The sequence below is a fragment of the Siniperca chuatsi genome, linkage group LG3 (assembly GCF_020085105.1).
Source record: "Siniperca chuatsi isolate FFG_IHB_CAS linkage group LG3, ASM2008510v1, whole genome shotgun sequence".
NCBI classification, from domain to species: domain Eukaryota; kingdom Metazoa; phylum Chordata; class Actinopteri; order Centrarchiformes; family Sinipercidae; genus Siniperca; species Siniperca chuatsi.
In genome coordinates, this window is record NC_058044.1 from 2,100,243 (window position 1) to 2,124,242 (window position 24,000).

Consider the following 24,000-nt stretch of genomic DNA (forward strand, 5'->3'; position numbering starts at 1 on the left):
CTCCCTCCCGCCCGCCCCGAATATCAGAGTGCGCGTCCCTGCAGGAATGTGTCCGATAACGGACACACGGACGTTTCCATGCAGTGCGTGGTCCTGATCGAGTCACGAAACGCTGGTGTGCTGGTGTATCAGCTGTAACTTTACACCAGGAGCCACCCCGAGGCGGTCTGCCGACGGTGTCCGGCGTCTCCCCTGCAGGACAGGTATTCTGGCTCGAGCCCGGAAGCTGCTGAGTAATCTAACAAAGTGTACCTGGTTTTTAAAAAGGCTTTCCTGCAGACACTGAACTGTTGAATATCTTTATGGTCTTTTGCTGGGAAAAAAATAAAAAATAATGTAATAATCACACAAAAAAATGTTAGAAGCCACTAAAAGAGTTCAATCCTGCACTGGTATTAAAGGTGCTGGGTTTGGGTTCTGAAATTAAAATCATATTTTTCTTTTTGTTAATTTAACAGAGAAGCCGAATGTGTCCAACCAGCAGCGTTTCATTTTTGTTTAAACGCAGCTTTTTAAGAAGTTTAACCAAAATAAAAACAACAACCAGGAGCGGGAAGCGTCCTGACCTTCACTTCCTGACAGTCTCCAGCTCTCAATGCTGCCGACGCGTTTTGGTCGATTGTTTTTTTTTTTTTTTTAAACAAAAAGTATTTGGGATGTAAACGAAATATGAATGTGAACAACTTGCCGCCTTCATATTGAGGCTAATCAGCAGCTCGGTCACAGATACCTGTGACAGGTGAGTACCAGCAGCCAAACCGAATCCCTCAACTAGTACCAGCTTCGTTAAACGAAAAGAGTTTTGTAGAAAGTTTATATTTCTCTAAGTAAGGTAACTCGGTATTATATCGCCACTAGCGTTGAGAAATAAGCAGCTAGCGGCGCGGGCTAACGTCTGTTCCCAGGTCAAAGACTTTCCACCGAACTCCCAACAGCTCGCCGCGCTCTGCCTCGTCTGCGTGAACCGAAACCGTCTGCGGCGCTGAGACTCATTTATCGATCACAGCGATCAGCTGTCCAAACGTGAGGATCCGCTGGTCCGAAACCTAACAGGGAATTAGTCCTCGTCGTTTAGTAAAGCAACACTTTCGGCTGCTCCCTTTCAGGGGTCGCCACAGCGAATCACGTGCCTCCATCTAACCCCGTCCTCTGCGTCCTCTTCACTCGCACCAGTTAGCTTCCTGTCCTCTCTCACTACATCCATAAACCTCCTCTCTGGTCTTCCTCTAGACCTCCTGCCTGGCAGCTCCAACCTCATCATCCTTCTACCAATATATTCACAGTCTCTCCTCTGAACACGTCCAAACCGCCTCGATCTGGCCTCTCTGACTTTATCTCCGAAACATCTAACATGAGCTGTCCCTCTGATGTCCTCGTTCCTGATCCTGTCCGTCCTCGTCCCTCCCAAAGACAACCTCAGCATCTTAAGCTCTGCTGCCTCCAGCTCTGCCTCTTGTCTTTTCTTCAGCGCCGCTGTCTCTGAGCTGTCCAACATCGCTGGTCTCACCACCGTCTTGAACACCTTTCCTTTCATTCTTGCTGAGACTCTTTTATCACACAACACACCTGACGCTTTCCTCCACCCGCTCCAACCTGCTCGCACTCGCCTCTTCACCTCTTCTCCACAGTCTCCGTCGCTCTGAACCGTTGACCCTAAGTACTTAAAGTCCTGCACCTTCTTCACCTCTGCTCCCTGTGACCTCACCGTCCCACCTGGGTCCCTCTCATTGACGCACCTGTATTCTGTCTTACTGCGGCTGAGCTTCATTCCTCTGTTTCCCAGAGCAGACCTCCATCTCTCTAGACCTTAAAGCAACACATTCGGACGTAAAACGCGACGACGGTATGTAGAAATATGGACCGATGAAGACAGACCGGTAGGTGATGATACGTAACAAGGACGAGGCAGAGTCCAAAAAACACGTCCTCCGTCCCGCAGGTGTATTGTACAGGTCCACGCAGACCGGGACCCAGGTTTTCACGCTCAGCGTGATCTGACGAGACACGAGTCAGAGTCGTCGGCCGACCTGCGGCGTCACTTCCTGTGAGACTTGAGTTAACGATGCGTGCCTCCACGTGGCGTTCGTGCACCATTTTACCTTTTTTTACTACAACCTCCCAGCCAATCGCACAGCAGCGTCCTCTGCGCCTCCCGGCTGCGTGAGGGGTTTCGTGCTGGAGAAGACGACAGCTCCGCCCCACAGGGCGGAGGCGGTGAGAAGCCATCGCCCCGCGGTGCCGTTTGGTTTTTAATTTGCCTTCCCACTGAGCTGGGAGCCGATCGGAGCGCGACGGAGCCGGCCGACCGCCGGGGCTGGAAACCAATTTCAGCTGTAAATCCATTTGTTCTGCTGGCGTGTTTGAAGGCGCCGCCGCCGCAGACGGGCTGCAGGTCATTAGTGTCTGAAGCCGAGACTGAGGGCGGCCCTTCCTCTGCAGGGAAGAGGAAGAGGAAACCGAGGAAGCGGGCACTCAAGGTGGGAGAGATTACTCCGAGTTTATTATCCGAAGACAAAGTCTTGTGTGGAGGAAGTTTCCTGAAGAGAGGGAGGAGGGACGGTCTGAGTCTCTCGGTGACTCCGACGGCCCGACGGATCAGATCCAGTTTGTTCAGGACTGGACTTCATAGTCGGGATAAAATCACGCAGAGCGAGATGTTTAAGATTCATCATCTCCCACAGTGTGTCGGTGTAAGTTGCTCCTGTAAGAGAAGATCATTGATCTTTTACAAGTCAAATCATTTATTTATATTTCCGACCCGTACGGGATTTTTGAGGCAGATTTTGGTATCGAAAGAATGCAAAACATGAATAAAAAATGTTTTTAATCAGAATCAGAAATACTTTATTGATCCCCGAAGGGAAACTCTTTGTTACAGCAGCTCGTCTTTACGTCAGTGCACACAGGAGAAAGTACTAGCAAACAATATAATACACTATAAAAACTATAAAACAGGTCAGAAAATAAATTAAGTGCCAGGTGGGTATAAGTATAAGATAAAATAAGTGTGAGGTACCAAGTGGGTTTACCGGTTGATGATGATAATACAGTATAATAATACAATGTAATAATATAAGTAATAAGCAGAGGTGCATGTACTGTCGAGAGTAATAGAGGTATATAACATCAATAACAATAAATAAGAAAAACTAACATGGGAAAACTAAATATTGCACGGGAGTAGTACACAGAGAATATTGCACAATTATTATTAATTATGGCGGAGATGTTAATGATCAGTGTCCAGTTTAGTGACTTCGGGTCACACAGACTGACACTTAGAGGGAGGAGTTAAAGAGTCTGATGGCCACAGGCAGGAATGACTTCCTGTGCCGCTCTGTGGTGCATTGTGGGGGGATGAGTCTTCCGCTGAAGGTGCTCCTTTGTTTGACCAGCGCGTCATGGAGCGGGTGGGAGACGCTGTCCAAGATGGCGTGTAGTTTACCCAGCATCCTCCTCTCTGACACCGCCGCCAGAGAGTCCAGCTCCACCCGCATCGCCGAAACCAGTGCAGCTATGATACGCTAATATGAGCCAAAGATATCGGCCCGCCGATTTATCGATCGGGCTCCACTCAGAAATGTTTTTAGTCCATCCAACAGTTTGATTTTGTTTTATTGTCTATTCACTTTAAGTCTGAGTGTTTAAATGGATCAGTCCAAGCTCATTTTAGTTCTAAACTAACAACATGAGCTGTTTTCCACGTGAGGAGTATTTTTCCGATGTAACAGTGTTACAGAGTAACAGCAATCGTTTTATATGTGAGTTGGCCCACGTCGGCCATATTGTGATATGTATTGTTATTGGAATCATATTCATGTTGTGATATTGATTTTCATCCGCTCTGTTTTTCCAAACAAATCACTTTTTGGTCCTTTTCAAGACATGAAACTTGTGTTTTCTTGTATCAGGAAGGACGACCAGCGAAATCTCCAAATAACTGTCTTTATGGACATTACCATCGGTCAGGTACACCCCAAAATATAAAAACACTTTTTGGCACTGGGGGGTTTGTGTGTGTGTGTGTGTGTGTGTGTGTGTGTGTGTGTGTGTGTGTGTGTGTGTGGGGGGGAGTCATGCGTGGCTTTGTGAGCAGGTTACACGCTCATCGCTCTGGCTCAGGAGGATGTTTGCCGCTCGGCTTCCTTCCTCTGCGGCCTCGGCTATTAATACACATCCGAGAGGACGACGACCGGCCAACACACACACACACACACACACACACACACACACACACACACACATACGAGGAGAGGCGGAGTAATGGCGTGTGTCTGACATGATCTCGCGGGGCTCACCTGACCGGTGGTATTAGTGCGGTGGAAATGTGCATTATGCTGCATTTACCATATGAGCCACTGGAGTGCAGGTAACTCCACCTCACCTGGCCTTCATTTGTTCACACTGGCCAATCTGTTGGCTTAGTGTCCGCTCTGACGCGGGTCAGATGTAATCAGCCACACATGACCACCTTGGTGAGAAATCAAGAAATCACAAGTTTCAAGTTCAATTTAACTTTTATGTTTAAATATGTGAAACCAAAAATCTCCCCTTTGCTCTTCTTCGTCATTCATTTGTGGTGTTTTTTTTTTTTAAAAGTACAGAAGATGGAGAAAGTTAAACACAACTTCCTGTTCGGCTCCACTTATTCAGGAGTTAATGACGCGTCAAGCTGCTGCTGCCGCCAACGTTTCCTGAAAACGGCGTTTTCAGCTGAAGGCAGCGGTGACAGCGACGTTTGTGCTAAGCTAATGTTACCCAAGTTTACTACTGCAGTTTTTCTAAAACTTTATTAGTAAAGCTCAGAACACGAGGATTGGCGTCACGTCTAATCAACAGCTGCAAACTGCGGTTTGGTGAAGAGATGCAGGCGCATGTTATGACAGCATCAAAAGGGCGGTGGTGTCTAAACGTCTTGACAAAGATGAATCATCTTCATCAGTTTCACACAGAGAGGCTCACAGATTATAAACACGAGGGAAAGAACTTCGAATCCTTAATTTTAGATGATGTTCAGCTCGTTGCTTATTTGACTTCAAAATGGCGGCTGTTGGAGGATTTCCCCTCTGCTGCCTGGACAGTGCAGACCACATGCTCAATAAACAAATAACACACACACACACACACACACACACACACACACACGCAGACTTCAGGTCTGTTTTTCGTGGGACTCCAGGAAGCAGGATCTCTGGAAGGGAAGGTCTGGCAGAGCGCTTCGTCTGCTCGCTGTGGCTCTGACCTTTGACCTCCTCACTCGTCATTTAACTTCTGATGCTGCTGATCTTTAAACCGAAGCCTCCTCCAGTCCAACTCCGTCAGGAAGTCAGTGTGGATGACGGCACCGGCTGATGCAAGCGTGATAAACCACGCGAAGTGTTGGGCAGTCACCAGAGTGGAGGGAGGCCCTCCTTCGGGCGAACGCTTTGCTCGTTCTGCACCGAGGAAGGAATGAAAATAAAAAGCAAAACAAGTGACGATTCCTCGCACACTGTACCGCCCGAGTGAAGCTGTTCAGATAGTGAAGGACGTGATGTTACGGGGCTGCGCGGGACCTCCGGCACGTGCGCCGACTCTGCTGGAGCGTCGACTGATTCTCCGCTGCCTCGCGTCTGCAGCCCGTTTCCTTCACTAATTACAGATATTTCCCCGCACGGAGACACAGATGTGCTGCTCTCTCTGTGTGTGTTCGTAAGGTCTGTGTGCGGAGGAGTTACGCACATCTGCTTGTTAGTGTTACCTCTGCGGCGCTGCACGTGCTTTCTGCAGGACGCATACTGCGGCGTACGCGATCCAGTGCAGAAGACATTCAGCCTGAACTCCAGGTTTTTATTTATTCTTCCTTATCTCCTCACTTTATTTGTGTCTCTACACTTTCAGTTAGTTTTATATTGTAGATGCTCATAGTTTATATCGTATTCTAGTTTTTTTTTTTTTAAGTCTGTACTTTCCAAACAGCCATCATCGATCTATTTAAGGAGCTGAGAGGTGATTCAGAGGTCTGGAACCAGGCTAGATATCTGCTGTACAGTACGATGTTGTGCTGCTGGTGTCGACAAAACGTTGTATGTCCTGTCTTGAGTTACCTAGAAAAGGGGGGCATGGTGTCCACGTCCGGGGCACATTTAGAGTGTTGAGCAGCGTAGTGGTCTCACACGTCACTTAACAAAATGAACAAGAGCCCTGCACGCCGTCATTTTTCATTCCTATAAAGCTCACATGACGCGGACGTTTGGCGTCGTGTAACAGCGTGCAAGACAAGAAACGTCCTGACAGGAGCAGGTGGAGGCTGACAGTAAGGTCACAGTGGAGGAACTCCACCTGTAAGGTAACAAACTGCACGTCCCTTTTATATTTGAGTACCGAAGCACTTCTCCTTAGGGTTGGATACCGGGTGTCACTAATCTATGAGGGTAACAAATCTGCTCTCTGAGAATTTTATCTTTTTTTATTAGCAATAAGCAAAGAACAAACTTTCACGCTGCAGGCTTCTCGGTTTTAACTGCCACTGACTGATTTTAGGTTATTCATGTTAATTCCTTAAGCAACTTGACCAGGACTGGGTGACGTGGCAAAATCCCTCGTTAGTAGCCCGTATCCCGCGTTGGGACTGTCTCAACCACTTCGCGACCAAACGGACGTTTAAGTAGCCAAAGTATCGCCACACCACCGACATCTTGTTACCTCGCTCAGCCACGGCAGCTCTTCATGTCGGAGGCTGTTGTGACCGTTGAGCTGTCACTTTCTGGGCCAGCACAAGAAGTTTCCCCCCCGAAGGAGCGTTCATCTCTCCCGTGTAATTTGACTTTTGATACCAAAACATTAGCATCTGGTGTGTTCGGCTAACTCAACCCCCCGCTGTGCTTCACTTTGGGAACCCTACACCGGACCAAAGACTAGGATGAAACTTTTGGCTGGATTCACATTCATGTTCGTAACGGTATCGAACCCCAATTTAACTCCTCTGACCAGGCAGGAGCCTCACAGTCCAGAGCGTCGCCTCTCGCTCGAAGCAGCTCCAGTGCTTTGTGTCTAAATAATGCAGCTGGAGGTTTCCACAGTGTATGAAGTTACATGCATGAGAAGGAAAGAAAGCTCAGAGTGTCTTACGTAAGCACTGAACCTGACGCTCCCCTGACAACAGCCCTTCCTCCTTCTCTTTGCACAACAACGGGGCTTTCTGAAACCCGGCCGGACGACCTTGTTCCTTCTTTCCTTCCTTAACACTTATTTCTTTTCTTTTTCGTCTGTCGGCCTGTGCAAAGCTGCCGTATAAGGAATGGCATGCACACCTGCTTGTTTTTCAGACGGGCGTCCACCGCAGAGGCGAATGCCACCCCGGGCCACGCCTCAGCGCTGTAACCAGGCTTTGTTTAACCAGGCCTTCAGCCAAGATTTCGCCTGACACGAGCACACTCTTCCCTCAGCCTGACATGAACTGGGACAGCGCACAGCCAGCACTGCTGCTCGCAGCACAGTCCGAGTTATGCTCCAGACGGGCCGATGTTGGATTTGCGGGGCCAGTGCTGCTGTTTAGAAACAGGATTAAAACAGGTCAGTTAGCAGTAAATCAGATTTCATCACACACAAGTTTTCTCTTTATTTCTGCACGAGATAAGCCGGTTTATCTCGCACTCGTGAGGAAATGGTAAGTCAGGAAAAACGCTGAGCTGGTCGACATTATAACCGTGTTAATCATCATCTTCTGGCTTTGGTGACCTTTGACCTCCCAGTGTTGACAGCTTTGAGTTGGAGACAAAAAAAAGGGAGGCTGAGAATTACCAGGAAGTGTTGATAGCGCGCACACACACACACACACACACACACACACACACACACACACACACTGCAAGTGGAGTTTATAACTGTCAGGCGTAGGTGGTATCTGGGGGTGAGTGCAGAAACACAAACACACACACAGTGAAATCCTCCAGTCTACTCCACTCATCCAGATCTAAATCCAGCGAGCAGGACTCCCCAGCCTGCCTCAGACTCGGTACTGAAATTAGATCCACTTAATGAGGGTGCTTATCAGAAGATATAATGACGGTAATAATATTGGATAATAACAGTCATTATACACAGTAGCGCGTTTCTGCTGAAAGTCTCAAAGTCAGGGAGGAAAACTAAAATCCAGATTTTCTCCGAGGGAGCCGCTGAGATCTTGGCTGACGATGATGATGATAAAGAGGGAGGATTCGGCCATCGGATCCTTTAGCGACCAAAACTGGATATTTAGCCGACCCCGGTATCAGCACTCGCTGTCACACGCACGATGCGCCCTAATAACGCTTCTGATTACACACTAATTTCGACACACGACGTAATCGCACGTCGATATGGCTGCGAGTTGCTTTTTAAAACGCAGCGTAGCTTTCTGGGGTGAGCGGTGCGACGGCAGGCATGCAGCAAAAGAATGAGCAGATGACTTCCGACTTAAATACACCGCCGTGATTTAAAAGGGTGTTAGCTCGGTTAGCCGTGTGGCTAGTGGAGTGATATCGTGGAGACTTGTATCGTGGAGACTTTAACACATGGTTACATTTCTGCTTCTGCTTCTGCTTTAGATAATGGTACTGCTTGTTAGCTTGCCGAGTATCTGCGCCCTAATAACGCTTCTGATTACACACTAATCTCGTCGCCGCTTATGCAAGTGCGATACTCGCACTGTGGAGCCTCGTATGTAGCCGACTGTCTGAACAGAGCTTAAACATCCGCGCTACTCTTGCGTATATGTCAGCGTGTACATGTAAGCACAAGCGCCAAACACTTAGCTTGGGCACGCGCGAACGCTTTGCAAGCCGATCTCGAAGCACGGATGGGAGCGCTCCGGCCTCCGCCCCAAAGTGTGCGTTTGGACAAACAGCCGCCAATCAGACGTAATCGACGACATAATCGCGCCGATATGGCTGCGAGTTGCTTTTTAAAATGCAGCGTAGCTTTCTGGGGTGAGCGGTGCGACGGCAGGCATGCAGCAAAAGAATGAGCAGATGACTTCCGACTTAAATACACCGCCGTGATTTAAAAGGGTGTTTCGGATATGCGTTGCAGTGAGAGGAGTGTAGCAGCAGTCTCGAGTCGGGCTGCCTGAACTGGCTCACAGGATTCACGTCGTTTCTGACATACTTTGCATTCTTTACTCAGTTCCTAAAGACAGAAAACCATCTTTACCCACTGCCTTGTTTCTCACACTGTATGTACAGTTTATTTCCTCCTTCCTCCTCATACAGTTCATACAGAGCAAATCAATAACAGTATGTACAACAAGATGAGATGAAACACAAATGGTCCCTGTGGGGGAGAAATACTGTACGGCAGTAGTCTTCATTCCTCTCCTTTATACTCCTTTAAGCTCAGCCTCAGTAGGGAGCAGATATGAGTGCACATTTTGTGTTTACCTCTGCAACGAGCCAAGAGCGTGACGTTAATAATTCACTGCCTCTTACTGTGGCTCAGTGCTGGACCTCCAGTAAGGCCAAAACGGCCAATTGCCTCCAGTCTCTGAGGAGGTCGAGGCTTCGGCCCACGAATACCAAGTCTCACAGAGTCAGACTTGGTATTATTTTTCTCTAGTGGAGATATATAAACGGCTTTAAGGTGTTGCTACGCTCACTCTGGCACAGCTGATTTTAAGTCTAAGTCAAGTCTAAAATTATTTGACACAAGGACAAGCCGAGTCTCGTGTTGAGCAGGACAAGTTGAAGTCAAATCTGAAGTTATTGGAGACAAGTCTCAAGTTTTATCGAGTTCAAGTCACGTTCCAAGTTAATTGAGACCAGGTCAAGTCTAAAGTAATTTTAGACAACTCTCAAGTTATTCCAGACAAGTTTAAGTCAAGTCTTAATTTTTTAAAATGAAGTCCGAGTTAATTGCTGTTGACTTTATCTGCCGTTAGTGGGCTGAGCAGGATCCCAGTGAACACGGCCGGACTGGGACCGAACACAGCCTCCGAGAGCGACAGGGAATACAGTACCGATGTCATTTACGTAGTTTCCTGATGGAAAGATAGCTTTACTTGTTTCTAAAGTAGCTAACCGCTAACTTCCGTTAGCTCGGTTAGCCGTGTGGCTAGCTGACTCAACCCCGGGGTGCAAGGAGCCAAACCCGGCAAGAAAACCACCTTGCTACTGTGTGCCCTGTCGTCAGACTGGCCTCCGTCGGTCTCGGAGGGTGTGTTCAGGCCCGGTCCGGCTGTGTTCACCAGGAACTCCCAGTCCAGGAAGAGTCAGCTATTGACCGCTTTTACTGCATGGCGGGGGAGATGGCGTTATGCAAATTCAGCGCTATTGGCTACTGTAAACGCCAATCGATATCCGCTACAAGTTCCTCCCTAGCTGCCTGATTTTACAGGATACACGTAAAAATGAAGCAGATATCACTCCGCTAGCTGTATCGTGGAGACTTTAAGACCTGGTTAAATTTCTGCTTCTGATACTTCACTGACAGCTCTGATTAATTTAGTGTCTAGATAATGGTACTGCTGGTTAGCTTGCCGAGTATCTGCTCGCCTCTGTGTTGCCGTTAACACGTCTGATTAGCGTTCGGAGGCTGGGAGACATTAGAGGTGTGAACGTGATGAGGATCACTCGGTGGGTGATGGAGGACGAACGCTGCCGTCATTGGTGACGAGACAGAAGATGAAGGGTTTTATTAACTCTTCTGTATCTGGTGTTTGGAGGCACAGCAGTTACACTGGTGGTTACCAGAACACACCATCAGGCTGTAATGAACCTCTTGGCATAGCTGTTGTCTTTTTTTTTGCCCTGCAAGCGATGACAATGTTGATCTGTCAGCCAGTCGGTTTGTCCGACTGACTGCCTCAAACTTTGGTTGAGCGACGTCTATACAGAGACTTTCCAGCAAAATCTGTTATGGATTGTCCCGGGGCCATGCGAATTCTGGATCCCCAAAATGGGTCATAAGCCAGAACACAATGAGAAACGATTCCTCCAACATGGTGGTGTTTCCGGTGTCGCTCTCTGCTGATGCTCTGCTGTAGTTTGAGACAGACTGGATGGTTGGCGAGGACTTCCTTTGTTCCGCTCGTTCCTCCTCCTCCTCCTCCGTTGTACTCTTGAAGAAGGCTTTATGTTGTTCTAATTAAAGTCTTGTCAGCCTCAGAGGAGCACGCATGCCGTCGACACTCCCTGAGGGGAAGAAGCGAGCGGGTAAGGGGCTTCGTCACGGCGTCACTATTCCTGTTCGTCCCCTTCCCCCCTTCGCCGCCTTTTCTCTCCCCCCATCTCTGTCTCTTGCTTGATCTCTGCTCCTCTGGGCATCGTATCGAAGACTTCCTCCCATCATCCTCTGTCGCATTAACGCCTCCCCCTTCTTCCGTCAGTCTCTTCACCTCCATTGTAAAACCGGAGCTGTGGAGTTCGTCGTCGTGGCGATGCCAGCAGCGTGGGTAGCTCGGATGTGCCAGGACTCCTTTTGCAAAAATACTAATGAAGAGAAGGGAAGACTTTGGAGAATGTGAGCTTTTTACGAGCCGAGGGCGGATTGTATTGAGGAAGCTTTGTTTTCATCCTCCTTCTGGGTATCTATGACAATCCTGATGCTTTGCATCTCTAGTTCTCTAGAGGTTCTGTGTTCCCTCGCAGCTACTTGCTGAACCACAGAGAAGGAGAACGAACACATCTGCTGCCATTAATCAATCAGTCAATCAATCAATCAACCAAGCATTCAGACAATCAGTCCATCCAGACATGCACACATAACTGTAAAGTTATTGTCATTTATTTTGACTCATCAAAGTTGCACTAAATGAAATGAGGAAAGAAGTTGTTTACGGGTCCCAGTCTACCGTGATGTAAGCATGTTGTTTTGGTACTTAGAGTAATCAATATAGCCGGCCAATACGAGATTGTTTAGGTGGATATCAGTATTGATATTTGAGAGTTAAAAAAATATATATATTAGCCGATACTAATTACATAAACACATAAAGTAACAAACACTTTTGTTACAGTTGTTACAATAATTGGCTGATTGATCAGTCAGGCTCTTGTACTTGTTTGTATTTACGCACCCCAAGTGGACAGAATATCACACGAGTGAAGGGCACAAGCGATTAGTTTGTCCAAGCAGAGAAGTGAAAATCTCCAACTGAACAGACAAGTCAGTTATCTCGTGTGTCAGCTTAATTTAAAGCTTTCTTTCTCCAGCAGTTGCTGTGGCCTTCGTCAGGGTCATCGTCCACTGAAGGCCGCGAGCTGAGAGGCGTCAGTCTCTGGAGGGTTGACCCTTTAAGACTGCTTTCCCGTCTGCATGCGCCTTTCAGATAGGTGAAGTTGTGCCAGACACCTCCGCTCTGCCAGGTTGCTATGGTGACCCAGCATCTGCTTAGATCATGGGAAGTTTAGTTGCCATGGTGCAGTTACTACCTTGCCTCCATCTGGGTGGTGCCTGAGGCTGTTTCCTTTTTATATACAACACATTGATCTGTCATGTGATGGATACATCACCACAGGTACCATGCACACAAAACTCATCTGTCATCTTTTTCTTCAAAAATGCTGTTTACAAAATGTCATTGTCCTTCGTTTATATACAAAAACTCATCTATAACCCTCAACTTTTCACATTATTCCCTTTTATAAAAAAAAAAAAAAAAGAACTTTAAACTTTCTTGTCCGTTGGCAGCTCCTACCTAAACCCGTATTGGTGAGATCATACCATGGATGTGACAGCTTTTCCCTGAAGATAGATCCAGCTCTCTGAAGACTTAGAGGTTATCAGACCGACCCCCTCAGCAGCTTATCCTCCCCTCTACGCTCCCCCTCTCATCGCTCCGTCTCTTCATCTCCTCCCCTCCGGCTCCCTGGAAGAATAATCCCCTCACTGCTCCGGATTTAAGCAGCGGGAAATCCCCCTCCCACAGGAGTCTTCTTTGTGTCCCAAAATATTGCGGTCGTTTGCCGCAATGTTATGCGACGTCGGCGAGGGGGTCATGCGTAGTCATCAGGCATATTACGTGGTTTTTGGGTGGGGCGTCGTGGATATGGAAGCTGGTTAAATGGGGTTACAGAGGCTCCGGTTACTGTATTATGAAGAGGGAAAAGACAACTGTATGACCTTTTATCCGTGATCTACAGAGTATATAGTTGTAAAGAAACAAAGATTCAAAAACCCTCATCAGTGTTTTTACATGTTTTAGCCCTTTTACTGCAGCTCACATACCTTACATCACATTTCCAAATCAGTCTCTGTCTTTTAGATTGATCTCATTCTTTCCAGGCAGCTTTTTGTCTCCATTCATTTCTTTGTAAATCAACTTGCAAAGACTTGAAACTTGCTGGAAAACAACTTGATCCATCACATATCACAGTGAACTTCAGCTTATTGTTTGTTTTTCAGGTTTGTTTCGGTAACGATGGTGCTGCTGTCCCGTCATACAAGGTTACTGTGAAGAGGATCATTAGAATTTCGTAGCTTCTTGAATTTGGTAGTTTGCTGTTGGGTGGCAGCTGACTCATCAGTCTGAACACCGTTAACAAAGCCTCACAACGTCCTCCCCAGATGAAAATATTGTATTTTTTATTCTACTACATTTGTTTAATTGCTGTAGTTACTGGGTCCTTTGTTGTTTTAACGACAATGATGCAATATTATTCATGAAACTACTCGACGATATGTTAAATAGTTTAAATTAGCTCCCCTTTGACCATTAAAATGCTGCTAACATGTTAATGCGTCACCAATAATAATCACTCAGAAATTTAAAAAGCACTATGGTATGTTTTAGGAAATAATGAGCAGTAATATAAAATATAGATGAGTGGATTATAAATGGGCTAATACAGTATATGCAAAACAAGAAGATATAATTAAAGCAGCAATTTAATAAACAAATGCCTTCGTTCTGCCTGCAGTAAATCACAACATGGTGCTGCAGAAGAGAAGAGCGGCCCTTTCCCTTCAACCGAAACATCTTCGGGTCGATTCAAACTAAATTCTCACGTCAGTAAAGTCACTCTTTCGCCTGCAGGAAGTTAAACACAACCTAAGAGTTGAATCCAGACACGGAGTACGTTCTGTGTCCGGAGGAAGCTGAACTCAGCGGTGACGCCATCGGCTCACTTCCCCCTCGCGTCTCTTTCGTATAAATCACAGACCGCTCGGATAGGTTTACTGACTGTACAGGATTTTAGTTTATTTTACCTGCCTGACGACACCAGCACGTTAACCAAACACCACACCAGCCCAGCTGTCAGCAGGGGACACTTCGAGTACACTCACTTCACACACATACTGTACCACTAAACTCATTTTGGCAGGCGTCGTGTTGATTTGTTCTTAGCGACGAGCCGCTCAGCTGCGCGTCCTCCCACGCCGCCCGTCCAGCAGGACGGAGCCGGAGCTCGTTTCTCAGAGGTGAAGACACCGACTGCAGCAGCTCCTCGGAGGAGGAGGAGGAGGAGGAGGAGGAGGAGCAGCGTGCTGTGTGGGAATGTGCAGTAGTGGATATTGATTTTATACAGAAATGAAATCAGTTTTGGTAATCTGTCATCCCACAAGTTGTTAGAGAAGTTATGGCTTTTTTTTTTTTATCCTTACTCTGGAAATTAGATTTAGATTCAACTTTATTGTCATGACACATGTACAAGTACAAGGCAACGAAATGCAGTTCAGGTCGAACCAGAAGTGCAATAAGCAAGTGCAGGATATAAAGTGTGTGTCAGGATAGAGCAGTATTATGAAAATATTTTACAAGTGGTACTGTGGACATTATATACAGATGGCGTTACTATAAACAGAAGTATGCTGATGGAAGCAGTGCAATGAATATAAAGTAGTGCATATTACGGATGTAGTTAACAGTGCAGTAGATGAGTTATTGCAGTATTCAGTACATAGTACTGGAGTGCAGATGATGCAGTATATGTATAAATAAATAGTCCGGTAGTGCAAGTGAACATGTGGTGCATGTAGCAGAAATTGGTATCCTTACGAATAAAAAGGAGCCATTAAACATCATAAGCAACACCTAAGGGAACGTCAGACGTCCCGCTCACTCTTTAAGTGCGGCTTGCAAACGAACCGATTGGTCTGTCTCGCTGTCAATCAACGTATCAGTAGCCCCGGTCCTTGTATCCCCTCTTCTGCGTTATTATTTCACTCCGGTCGACATGTGAGCATCAGAGTGTAATGGTGCTGGAGGCTGTAAAGAGCTCACTGAATAGCTGCCTGTTATTTATTGGCTGTGATGACTTTTTGAATAGTTCATATTCTGGTAGTTGACCCTTGACCCCTGTGAAGTCAGAAAGATTAGTGACATGTTCGATGTGAGTAAATCTTTGTTGTTTTACGCTCATAGTGGCTGTCAGTTTCACCAGACGCCTCTCAGACGTCACCGATCAGTTGTTTACTGTTCTGTAATCAGCTCTCTGATCTGACGACTTCACATATCTGATGAAAAAGCATTTTGTGACTTTTGTGATTTTGTGTTTTTTCTAGGCGAACCTAAATTCTACATGTTCATATAACCCACCGTAAATCTTGAGTGCAACTACTCGCATCAAATATTTCTTCATTTTCAAATAGTCCTGGTTATTCTGAAAAGGAAGATGTGCACATATGTCCACATTGAAGCTAATGAGAGACTTTGAGAGGCTGATAAATATAAGCAGTACCCAAAAAACGCAGTTTTTGGCTGGGACTGAAAGAAGTCCGATGCCGAGTGTGCAATGAGAGCTGTATTGTAGCTCGAGTTCAGAGCTGATGTGTCGCCCTTGTTCCTGTCTGCGCGAGGGTTTCCTGTATTGGGGGCAGACACAGTTTAATCTTCCTGAGGCTGTAATCCCTGTTATCTTAAAGAAGACAAAGTTCCTCCCTGTGAGCCGACGGCAGCTCAGTGAAGAAGAGCTGAGGTGATTATCAGCATGAAATAATCACTTTCTATAGATGAGCCTCAGAGCCGCTGTGTTCAAATCCAACAAATGTTTAATAATGTGACACAACAGAAAGTAAAGTATTGAGTTTCAGGTCCACAGTACGGTCAGAAAGCACAGAGGCTACAAAATAGTCCCGTTTTAATGGCACACTTTCCTTAAAGCGCCTGTATTCAATGGTATTTTTGAAAACCACGTGAAAGGTGTCTCTTAATGAAGCTGCAGCTCCGCTCGGCTTTGCGGAGCTTCATAGTGACTTTCAGCTCGTCGTTTATCTGTCCGGCCGCAGCTTCACCGCTCTGGTTCCCTCTCGGCGCTCAGAGCGTCGTTTCCAGGGAAAAAGCTGCAAAAAGCCGCTGAACACGAGCCGCTCGGCCCGACCAGCTGGTGAACATAGCGGAGCGTTTAGCAGCTGAAGAGCCGGATATTTCCCCCAAACACAGAGCTGACAGCGAGAGGACTGGACTGGCGTCCATCAGGCGACGCAGACGCGCCTCCTGACGAAGCGTCGTGTCGCTCTGCAGCTGCTGGAGGCGGTATCAGCTTTATAAGGTGATAAAATGTCGATGTTGTGTTTTCAGCTTGTTCTGCTGCTTCCCGGTGGCTGAAAAACAATAAATTCTGCTTTAAATAGGCAAAAACAAGCACACAACGTCCTCGCAGTGATATAAGGACAAAAAAGCTGTTAACCAGCGGACAAGTGGTGTTGAGTAACGTGCTGTTTGACATTGTCCTTCTCAAATGTTAAGTTGTGTTATATCATCAAGTGTCCGCTCGGTATGACTGTGATAATGTGTTTCCACTGCACTGAAATAACAAACCAGTACAAAGTGTGAAACTTCACTGGGAACCATCATGTCATCTCAGAAGTGGATTTATTTCACTTCTGCTGACAGAAAATATGAATTTAAAACTCCTTACTGGAAGTTTTCGTGTTGAAAGACCTTTTCTCTGTGCAGCTTTTCTGAATCAAAGCAGCTCGTCTGCGTCTCTGTGATCCGATGTGGAGCGCCGGCTCGGTCTAAAAAAGAAGAAAAGGCTGATGGGAATTTTTAACAAGTGGGTTACCCAGTTTGTCCTCCCTGCCAGCACTTCCTCTTCTAAAACTGATCCTAATCCAGGGTGACGTTTAAATATTTCTCTTTGTTTTCAGCCGCTGAAACGAAAACTTCAGCTCATTTGTTCTGAACTCGCTCTGCCTGGAAGGTCAGGAAGTGATGTGATTTTTAGTTCTGGCTGGTTTTGAATAAACAGAAGAAGAAGAAATGGTTGTTTGGCCTTAGCGATATGGGGCCCTTCCGGTTTCTGAAGGGATCTGAAGCCTCACTGGAGCAAAGATGGTTGACGGATCTGCACACTTCTTTATGAGCCCTGATATCTCTTTAATGGAACAATAATTTTTCAAAATCTCCACAGTAGAAGAAGGGAGACTTCTGGAGAAAAGTTTGGGGTTTTCCCGTTAACTTCACTACTGAAAGAGTTTTGTTGGAGCTGCCATATAGTGACCGTGAGAGGAACTGCAGATTACACTTCCACCTCAGCTTCAACACGCTGTCACCAAGTTTTAGAAGTACACCATCAGGGTGCATCTGGTGACTGAAGAAAAAGCAAAACATCTAAGAAAACTGTGGCGTTAACGGGCAAAAATGAAAAGATTGAGCAGAAATCTGTATAACTCGGCCCTCATATTTGTCCCATATATTGATTAATACCCTTCATAGCAGCAGTAACAGTCGCTGGGTGGGTAGAAGCAGTGACAGGTATCAGTTTGCTCAGTAGTGTGTTTTTTTTTTTTATAGCCCTTTATATAAACTGGGGCTTCCAATAACCCGAACTTTAAAGAACCTTTTCTTCACACTGTGTTTTAAAAGACGTTTAAACAAACCCGAGTTTATGAGCCGATAGAGTATCAAAGGCAAGGCAGGTTTATTTTGTACCTTTCAACAGCATAAGACATAAAAGATGCACAAGACAATATAAAAATATATGAGTAGGATTTAAAAATGAGTTAAATAAAATCGAAGATAAGATAAAGTAGAATAAAACCGATTAAAATGAGAGAGTAACAATTACAGTGCGGTGAAGTCCCAAGTATAACTTTAATAAAATGAGCTGCAGCTGATCTCAGGTTTCCTGGGAGTCTGTCGCAGAGATGTGGAGCATGTTCAGATTGGACTCTGGGGACAGTAAGCAGACTTCAGAGAGGTCTGGACGCTTCATAGCGGAGCAGTAAGTATGGATCACATGCACCGCGAGCCGGTCCAGAGCTTCGAAACTGTTCAGAGTTTTTTGGTTTGCTCCACTGCTGTGTGCTCCCTTTTTTTTTTTATTTTTCTGTAATCTTTTCGCTTGGATCCACAACAGTCCCTGTTGTGACGGGACACGTTGTTACGACCCAGCCCTCGAGGGAAAGGGGAGCAACGTAAAACCAGGTAGACCTTGGTAAAGTGAAGTTTTTTTTACTGCGCGAATCAGTCGTAGGTAACTTAGATTTACAAATAACAAACAAAGGAGGCGGAACTAGGAAAAAGAGCCTGAAGGTGCTGCTTAAATCAAATAAATAAATACAACCAGAAGAGGAACTCAGAGTTTTAACACGGTCTACCTGACTAAATAAAAGAAACAGAATAAAGAAATAAAACCTCAACTACCTGCCCTGCACCTAACTGAATAACTAAACCTGGCCCCGTCCCCAGGTAGTTAAGCGAATCCACAGTAGTTTAACACTTATCGAAGACAGCCAGAGACGCAGCGGCGTGCTGCTCACAGCCGCCACGACTGATTGGCCGAACATTTATATTATCTTGTCTGACGAGACTGCATCCTCACGATCAATCAGGGTCGTCAGGATGGCGGCCGGGAAGCGAGACGGGCGGCGTCTTGGCATCGGGACCAATCTCACGCAGGGACCCGCACACACACTATTTTACACTGGAAGTCACGTGAGGCGGGCGCCGGCTGAGGCCGCGACGCAACTCTGCCCGACCAATCGCCATCGGCAGCGCTGCCGCACACCCTGAAGGAACCCAGAACTTGTATTTAGCATGGTGTAAAGCGTGTGAAGTCCAATGAACTCGACCCCAAAGCCGGCAGAGAACAGTGGAAACAAAAGTAGAAGCAGAGACAACGGACACATGCTACTGCAGCGGAAACAGCGTTATGCCGTCCCACGTTTACATCAAAGACCAGTCCGCCGCATCAGCCACAAAAACACGCGCAAAAAGCTCTCGTCAGGAGCTCTTGTCTGTTTTTACTGACTTTATTTATGCTGATAGAAATGTAACGCAGGTTTTTATTTGGGTGCTGAATCAGAAAAAAATAAAATGTAATTATAGCTCTGTGCTGTAGCGGTTATAGTTTAATAACTGTTAGATTTGGTTGTTACATAATATGTTGTTTTATTCCAGAGTTCCCACTCTGATGGGATTTCATACCCTGGGAGTTAGATGTGTGTACTGCAGGCGGAGAACATCAGGGAATTATTTACAGCAGAATGTACTTTCCAAGCTGTTTAACAGATTCGCTGCATCAGATGATCTTCGGCCCAACTGGAGTGGAAAACAACACGACTAAACCGGAGAAGAAGAGCAGTTTGAGGTCATCAAAGTGCTTTCATGGAAAATCGGTGGAAAGTTGTCACAGTGTGACCTCTGGCATCGATTTGTTTTGACTGCCTTTAGACTCAGCTCTCCTCACTGTGAAGCATTTTACCGGCTGCTGCTGCTAAAACACGACAGTCAGATGTGTCAGTGAAATCTATAATTATGAGAAAAGACGCCCCCGACGTGCTGCAGATGCCTTCCTACACGAACGCTTGTTAAACAACACCCATCCCACCGAGTTCACCGCCGTCCTCAGACGCCATGGCAACAGACGAAGGAGCATCATCAAGGGACGCAGACCGTTTAAACTGCCCGTCTTTACATCTGTAACATGTCCAACATCTAGACTGCGAAAGATCTCAGTGAATTTAAATCGGTTAATGTTTATTGAAAAAGTAAATGATGTGGTTTAAGACGGTGTAGTCCCTCATTCGGTTAAGACGGTGTAGTCCCTCATTCGTCCAGGAGTGTTCTATCGTAGAAAAGGAAGTGCCCACCGGCTCAGAGGGTAAGAAGAAAGAGGAAAGGCATGTCCAGAGTGCACTCTCAGCCTGTGGTTATCCTACTTGGGCTATCAACAAAGTTAAAAGAGCCAAAAAACAGGACAAAAGTGTAACAGAACCGAGAAGGAACGGTGTCTCCATCCCTTATGTATCTGGACTGTCTGAAAAACTACAAAGGATCTTTAGACAGCACGATGTTCCTGTTTTCTTTAAACCAGGCAACACTTTAAGACAGAAACTCGTTCATCCTAAGGACAAGATGCCCACACAGAAACAGAGCAATGTAGTCTACTCCATTCAATGCAGTGAGGAAAACTGCAAAGAACGGTACATAGGTGAGACCAAACAGCCACTTCACAAAAGACTTTATCAGCACAGACGACACGCTAACTCAGGATTGCAGAGCGCCGTGCATTTGCATCTAAAAGCTACAAACCACACATTTGAAGACAGCGAGGTGAAGATTCTTAGTAGAGAGAAGAGTTGGTTTGAAAGAGGAGTCAAAGAAGCCATTTTTGTGAAAAAAGAAAACCCCTCTTTGAACAGAAATGGTGGTCTGAGATTCAATCTGCCCAAAGTCTACCACAGTGTATTAACACCTTGGTCAAGCCAATCACATGCTAATCAGGTACTTAACAGTGATGAGGGAGGTGCAGCCAGAAAACAACAGGCCTGATTACTGATTACTGGGCCATCATGGAAACTATTAGGGCAGTTTCAGGTGAAACTAGCTAATCAACAGATACTCAGGTAGACTCCTCCCTGAGGGCGGGGCTTAAGCAACACAGAGTAGCTTCAATTTCTGAGTTCTCAGATCATTTTCACAATTGAGAATGACTTCCGGATGGGAGCCGAAACGTCTTGATTCTGAAAACAGCGTCCAGATGACTACGACTGAAACCCTTTCTACGATGTGGTTTAAATCAACCAGTGAAGTTGTACTTTTAAGGACGTCTTGCTTTCCGGTGGTCACGACCCCGGCAGAGACCGCAAACCAGTCAGAGATGAGAGAGGGAGTTTTTAATGTGATCGGAGATGTTTCTACTGCATGAGGTCACCGTTCAAAGACACACTGCTGCCAGGAAGGAACAGGAAAAGGATTTGTGTATTTACATAATAATGGTCTGCTCATTTAACACCAATAACAGTGCTGCTTCCTCTGACTTCACTGTTTGACTCAACTTGTAAAAACCCAGCTTCGTCCCAAAGATGCAGCTAGCAGCTCTGATTTATTACCTCGAAGCAAACAGACACTAAGCAGAAGTAGACTGTGAAGCGTTTTGTGGCCAGTTTAATGACCAAACGACCGTGTGAGCTCTTTCCCCCTGAAGGTGAATGCCATCCAGCCGTACGTAGTCATAAAGCTGATCCGAGGGGGGGTTAAAGAGTTTATTCAGCTTCAGGAGGAGGAGAGTTTCTCAGCACATAAAGGAAACTCTTCATCCTTCAGCTCGTCACAAACACCTGGAGATACGAGGTTTTCACTGGACAGGAAGGGGATGAAGCACTGTGATCTGTGAAGTAACTGAAGCCGTCAGACAAACGTAGTGAAAAGTTCAATATTTGCCTCTGAGATGTAGAAGTAGAAAGTTGCATAAAATGTAAATACTCGAAGTACAAGTACCTCTAATTTGTACTTGAGTAAATGTGCATCGCACCTCCGTCGATTAGTCAATTAATCAGTTAGTTGATCGACAGAAAATTAATTTGCGACTATATTGGCAATCGTGTGGCAATCACACGAAACGTTCTCTGTTTCCAGCTTTCTTAAATGTGAGGATTTCTCAGTTTCGCTTCATTTTAAACTGAATATCTTTTAGTTTTGGTCGGACGAAATGAGGAATTTGAAGAGGCCACCTTGGGCCTCGAGAAAATAATTGGCATATTTATCAGTAATGAAAATAATCATTAGACCTGTGAGACAAACACACATCCAGGTCCACAATTTAACCTCTGGTTTAAATCGCTCAATGTATATTAAACTGTGAAACCGTAGCAACAGCACTGACGCGTCAGTCAGCAGTTAACTGACCTAAGCGTGGGTTAATGTCCGATGACACCGCCGTTAAAGGGAACCATCTCTCCGCTCGGGTTGGCGTGATGACCGGTCTCTTCCTGAGAGAACTGTTTCCAAACAGAGTCTCGTTTTCAGAATGAAGTTTGCTGCCATCGTCTCCGTGAAATGCAGATGCAGTCGCCTCGAGTGTAGAGCGACCCAGTTAAAATGTGTGTTTGACATGAATGAAGGGCTGAGTGTCCTACTTCCTCCTCTCTGTGTGTGTGTGTGTGTGTGTGTGTTTTGGTTAGTTTGCAAACATGCAGTCCAGTCACTTAGTGTGTAAAAAGCCCCGGAAGCAACGGGTCATTAAACAGAGCAGCGTCCGTTCTGCTCGGATCTAAATAGAAAAATCACTAATTAATTTATTCTCAAACTGAACTGAAACTGCAGCTGAAACAACCTGCAGAGGAATCGCTTAGTGATCAACGGAAAATGAATCGGCAGCTGTTTTGATAATCGATTAATTGCTTTAATGTATTTGTTTTAAAGGTTTCTGTAAGCTTTTTCTAAGCAGAAGTGCCAAAATTAAATTGTGATGTTTTTCACTATTTTCTGACGTTATAGACAATAAAAACAGCCGTTACCTGCAGCCCTAGTTGGCACAATGGGAACAAAACAACAGACCACATTCAAATTTAAAAGTCATTCCACAAAGCGTGTGGTCAGGAGCATGTAGTTGTAAATATATATATAAATATATATAATCTTCCCGATCGTCAGCAGATTGATTTCCCAGCTCATCGGTCATCAAACGGGTCGCTCTACAGGAGCACAACACAATGTTTCACAAGTTACTTCAGTGTTAAACTACACAGGAGGAACATTTTCAGGTGTCGTGGGATTCACGCCATTGTGTCGCTGTACCACACACTGGACGCTTCATACAGGAAGAGGTAGTACTCAAGGCGCAGTAGCGAGGATATAGATATAGATATATAGAGAATATACTGTGGGTGTATGTACCAATCTGGGGAGCAAAATGTGATAAAACTTGCTGCTTTTCTGGAGCGTTGACATGCGTTGACACTGAGAAATGGGACAGTGACGTCTCTCGACAAGGAACCGTCACATGCTGCATGTGTGTTTAGAGTCCACAGACACGTCACCGTGCTAACGTGCTAACATGCTAACATGCTGATGTTTAACGGGTGTTAATGTTCATCATCTTAGTTTAGCGTGTTAGCGTGCTAACATTTGCTAATTAGCAGTAAACGCAGAGTGCAGCTGAGGCTGATGGGAACGCCATCAGCTCTGCAGGTAAAGTGTCGGACACGTTAACGTGTCGACCTGATGGTGGCGCTAGATGGAAAGTCAGAGGATCACCAGAGTGATTAGACTTCATCCTCTGAGGATCATGAATGTCTGAACCACATTTCGTCACAATCCATCCAATAACGTCGAGATAATTTAGTCTGGACCGAAGGTGGACGGACAGACATTTCCACCTGCTAGCATGGCTACAGGGAAAAACAGCACATTACTCACATTTAAAGACATTTAACATTTGTTATTTTTTGTCTGGGGTTCCCAGCTACTCGTTCACGTCGACCCTCTGCTGTTTCGTTCTTGGCAGGTCGTGTACTGTTTTTAGGAAGCGGCGTTGTTTTGTTTTTTTCCGAGAACCAAAGCAGCTACGTAAAAGCAGCTGAAAGCAGTTTACAGCCGATTGATTCAGTGTTAGTAGAAAAAAAAACCCATCTTAAATAGTTTATTGCACCTTGAATACGTCGCAGTATTTTAGATTAAAGAGTCCGATGACAGGAAGCGGCGTCACAGCTTTCCTGCCAGCTGGAAATGTTTGTTTTGAACTCTGGTGTTAAATCTAACAGCTGACCTGGTTTTTGAAGCGACCGTACACACGGACGCATGTCGGCGTGAGGAGAAGAAGGCAGTAAAGCAGAGGAGGGCTGAACCTCAGGGGTGCAGAGGGGTTGGGGGGTGTG

General features: G+C 45.9%; 1 protein-coding gene across 3 annotated transcripts in view; it reads left to right on the plus strand.

Moving 5' to 3' along the window:
- Nucleotides 1-24,000, plus strand: part of strn (striatin, calmodulin binding protein) — a 56,419-nt gene that overhangs the window by 1,241 nt on the left and 31,178 nt on the right. Inside the window, exon 1 of one of the 3 annotated variants that reach the window (XM_044189335.1) lies at nucleotides 7,489-7,554. The exons of the other annotated variants lie outside the window; for them this stretch is intronic. Coding sequence (XP_044045270.1) covers nucleotides 7,504-7,554 — 51 coding nt within the window. The 5' untranslated portion in view covers nucleotides 7,489-7,503. Of the gene's footprint in view, nucleotides 1-7,488; nucleotides 7,555-24,000 lie in introns of those variants that run through there. 3 annotated transcript variants of the gene reach the window in all.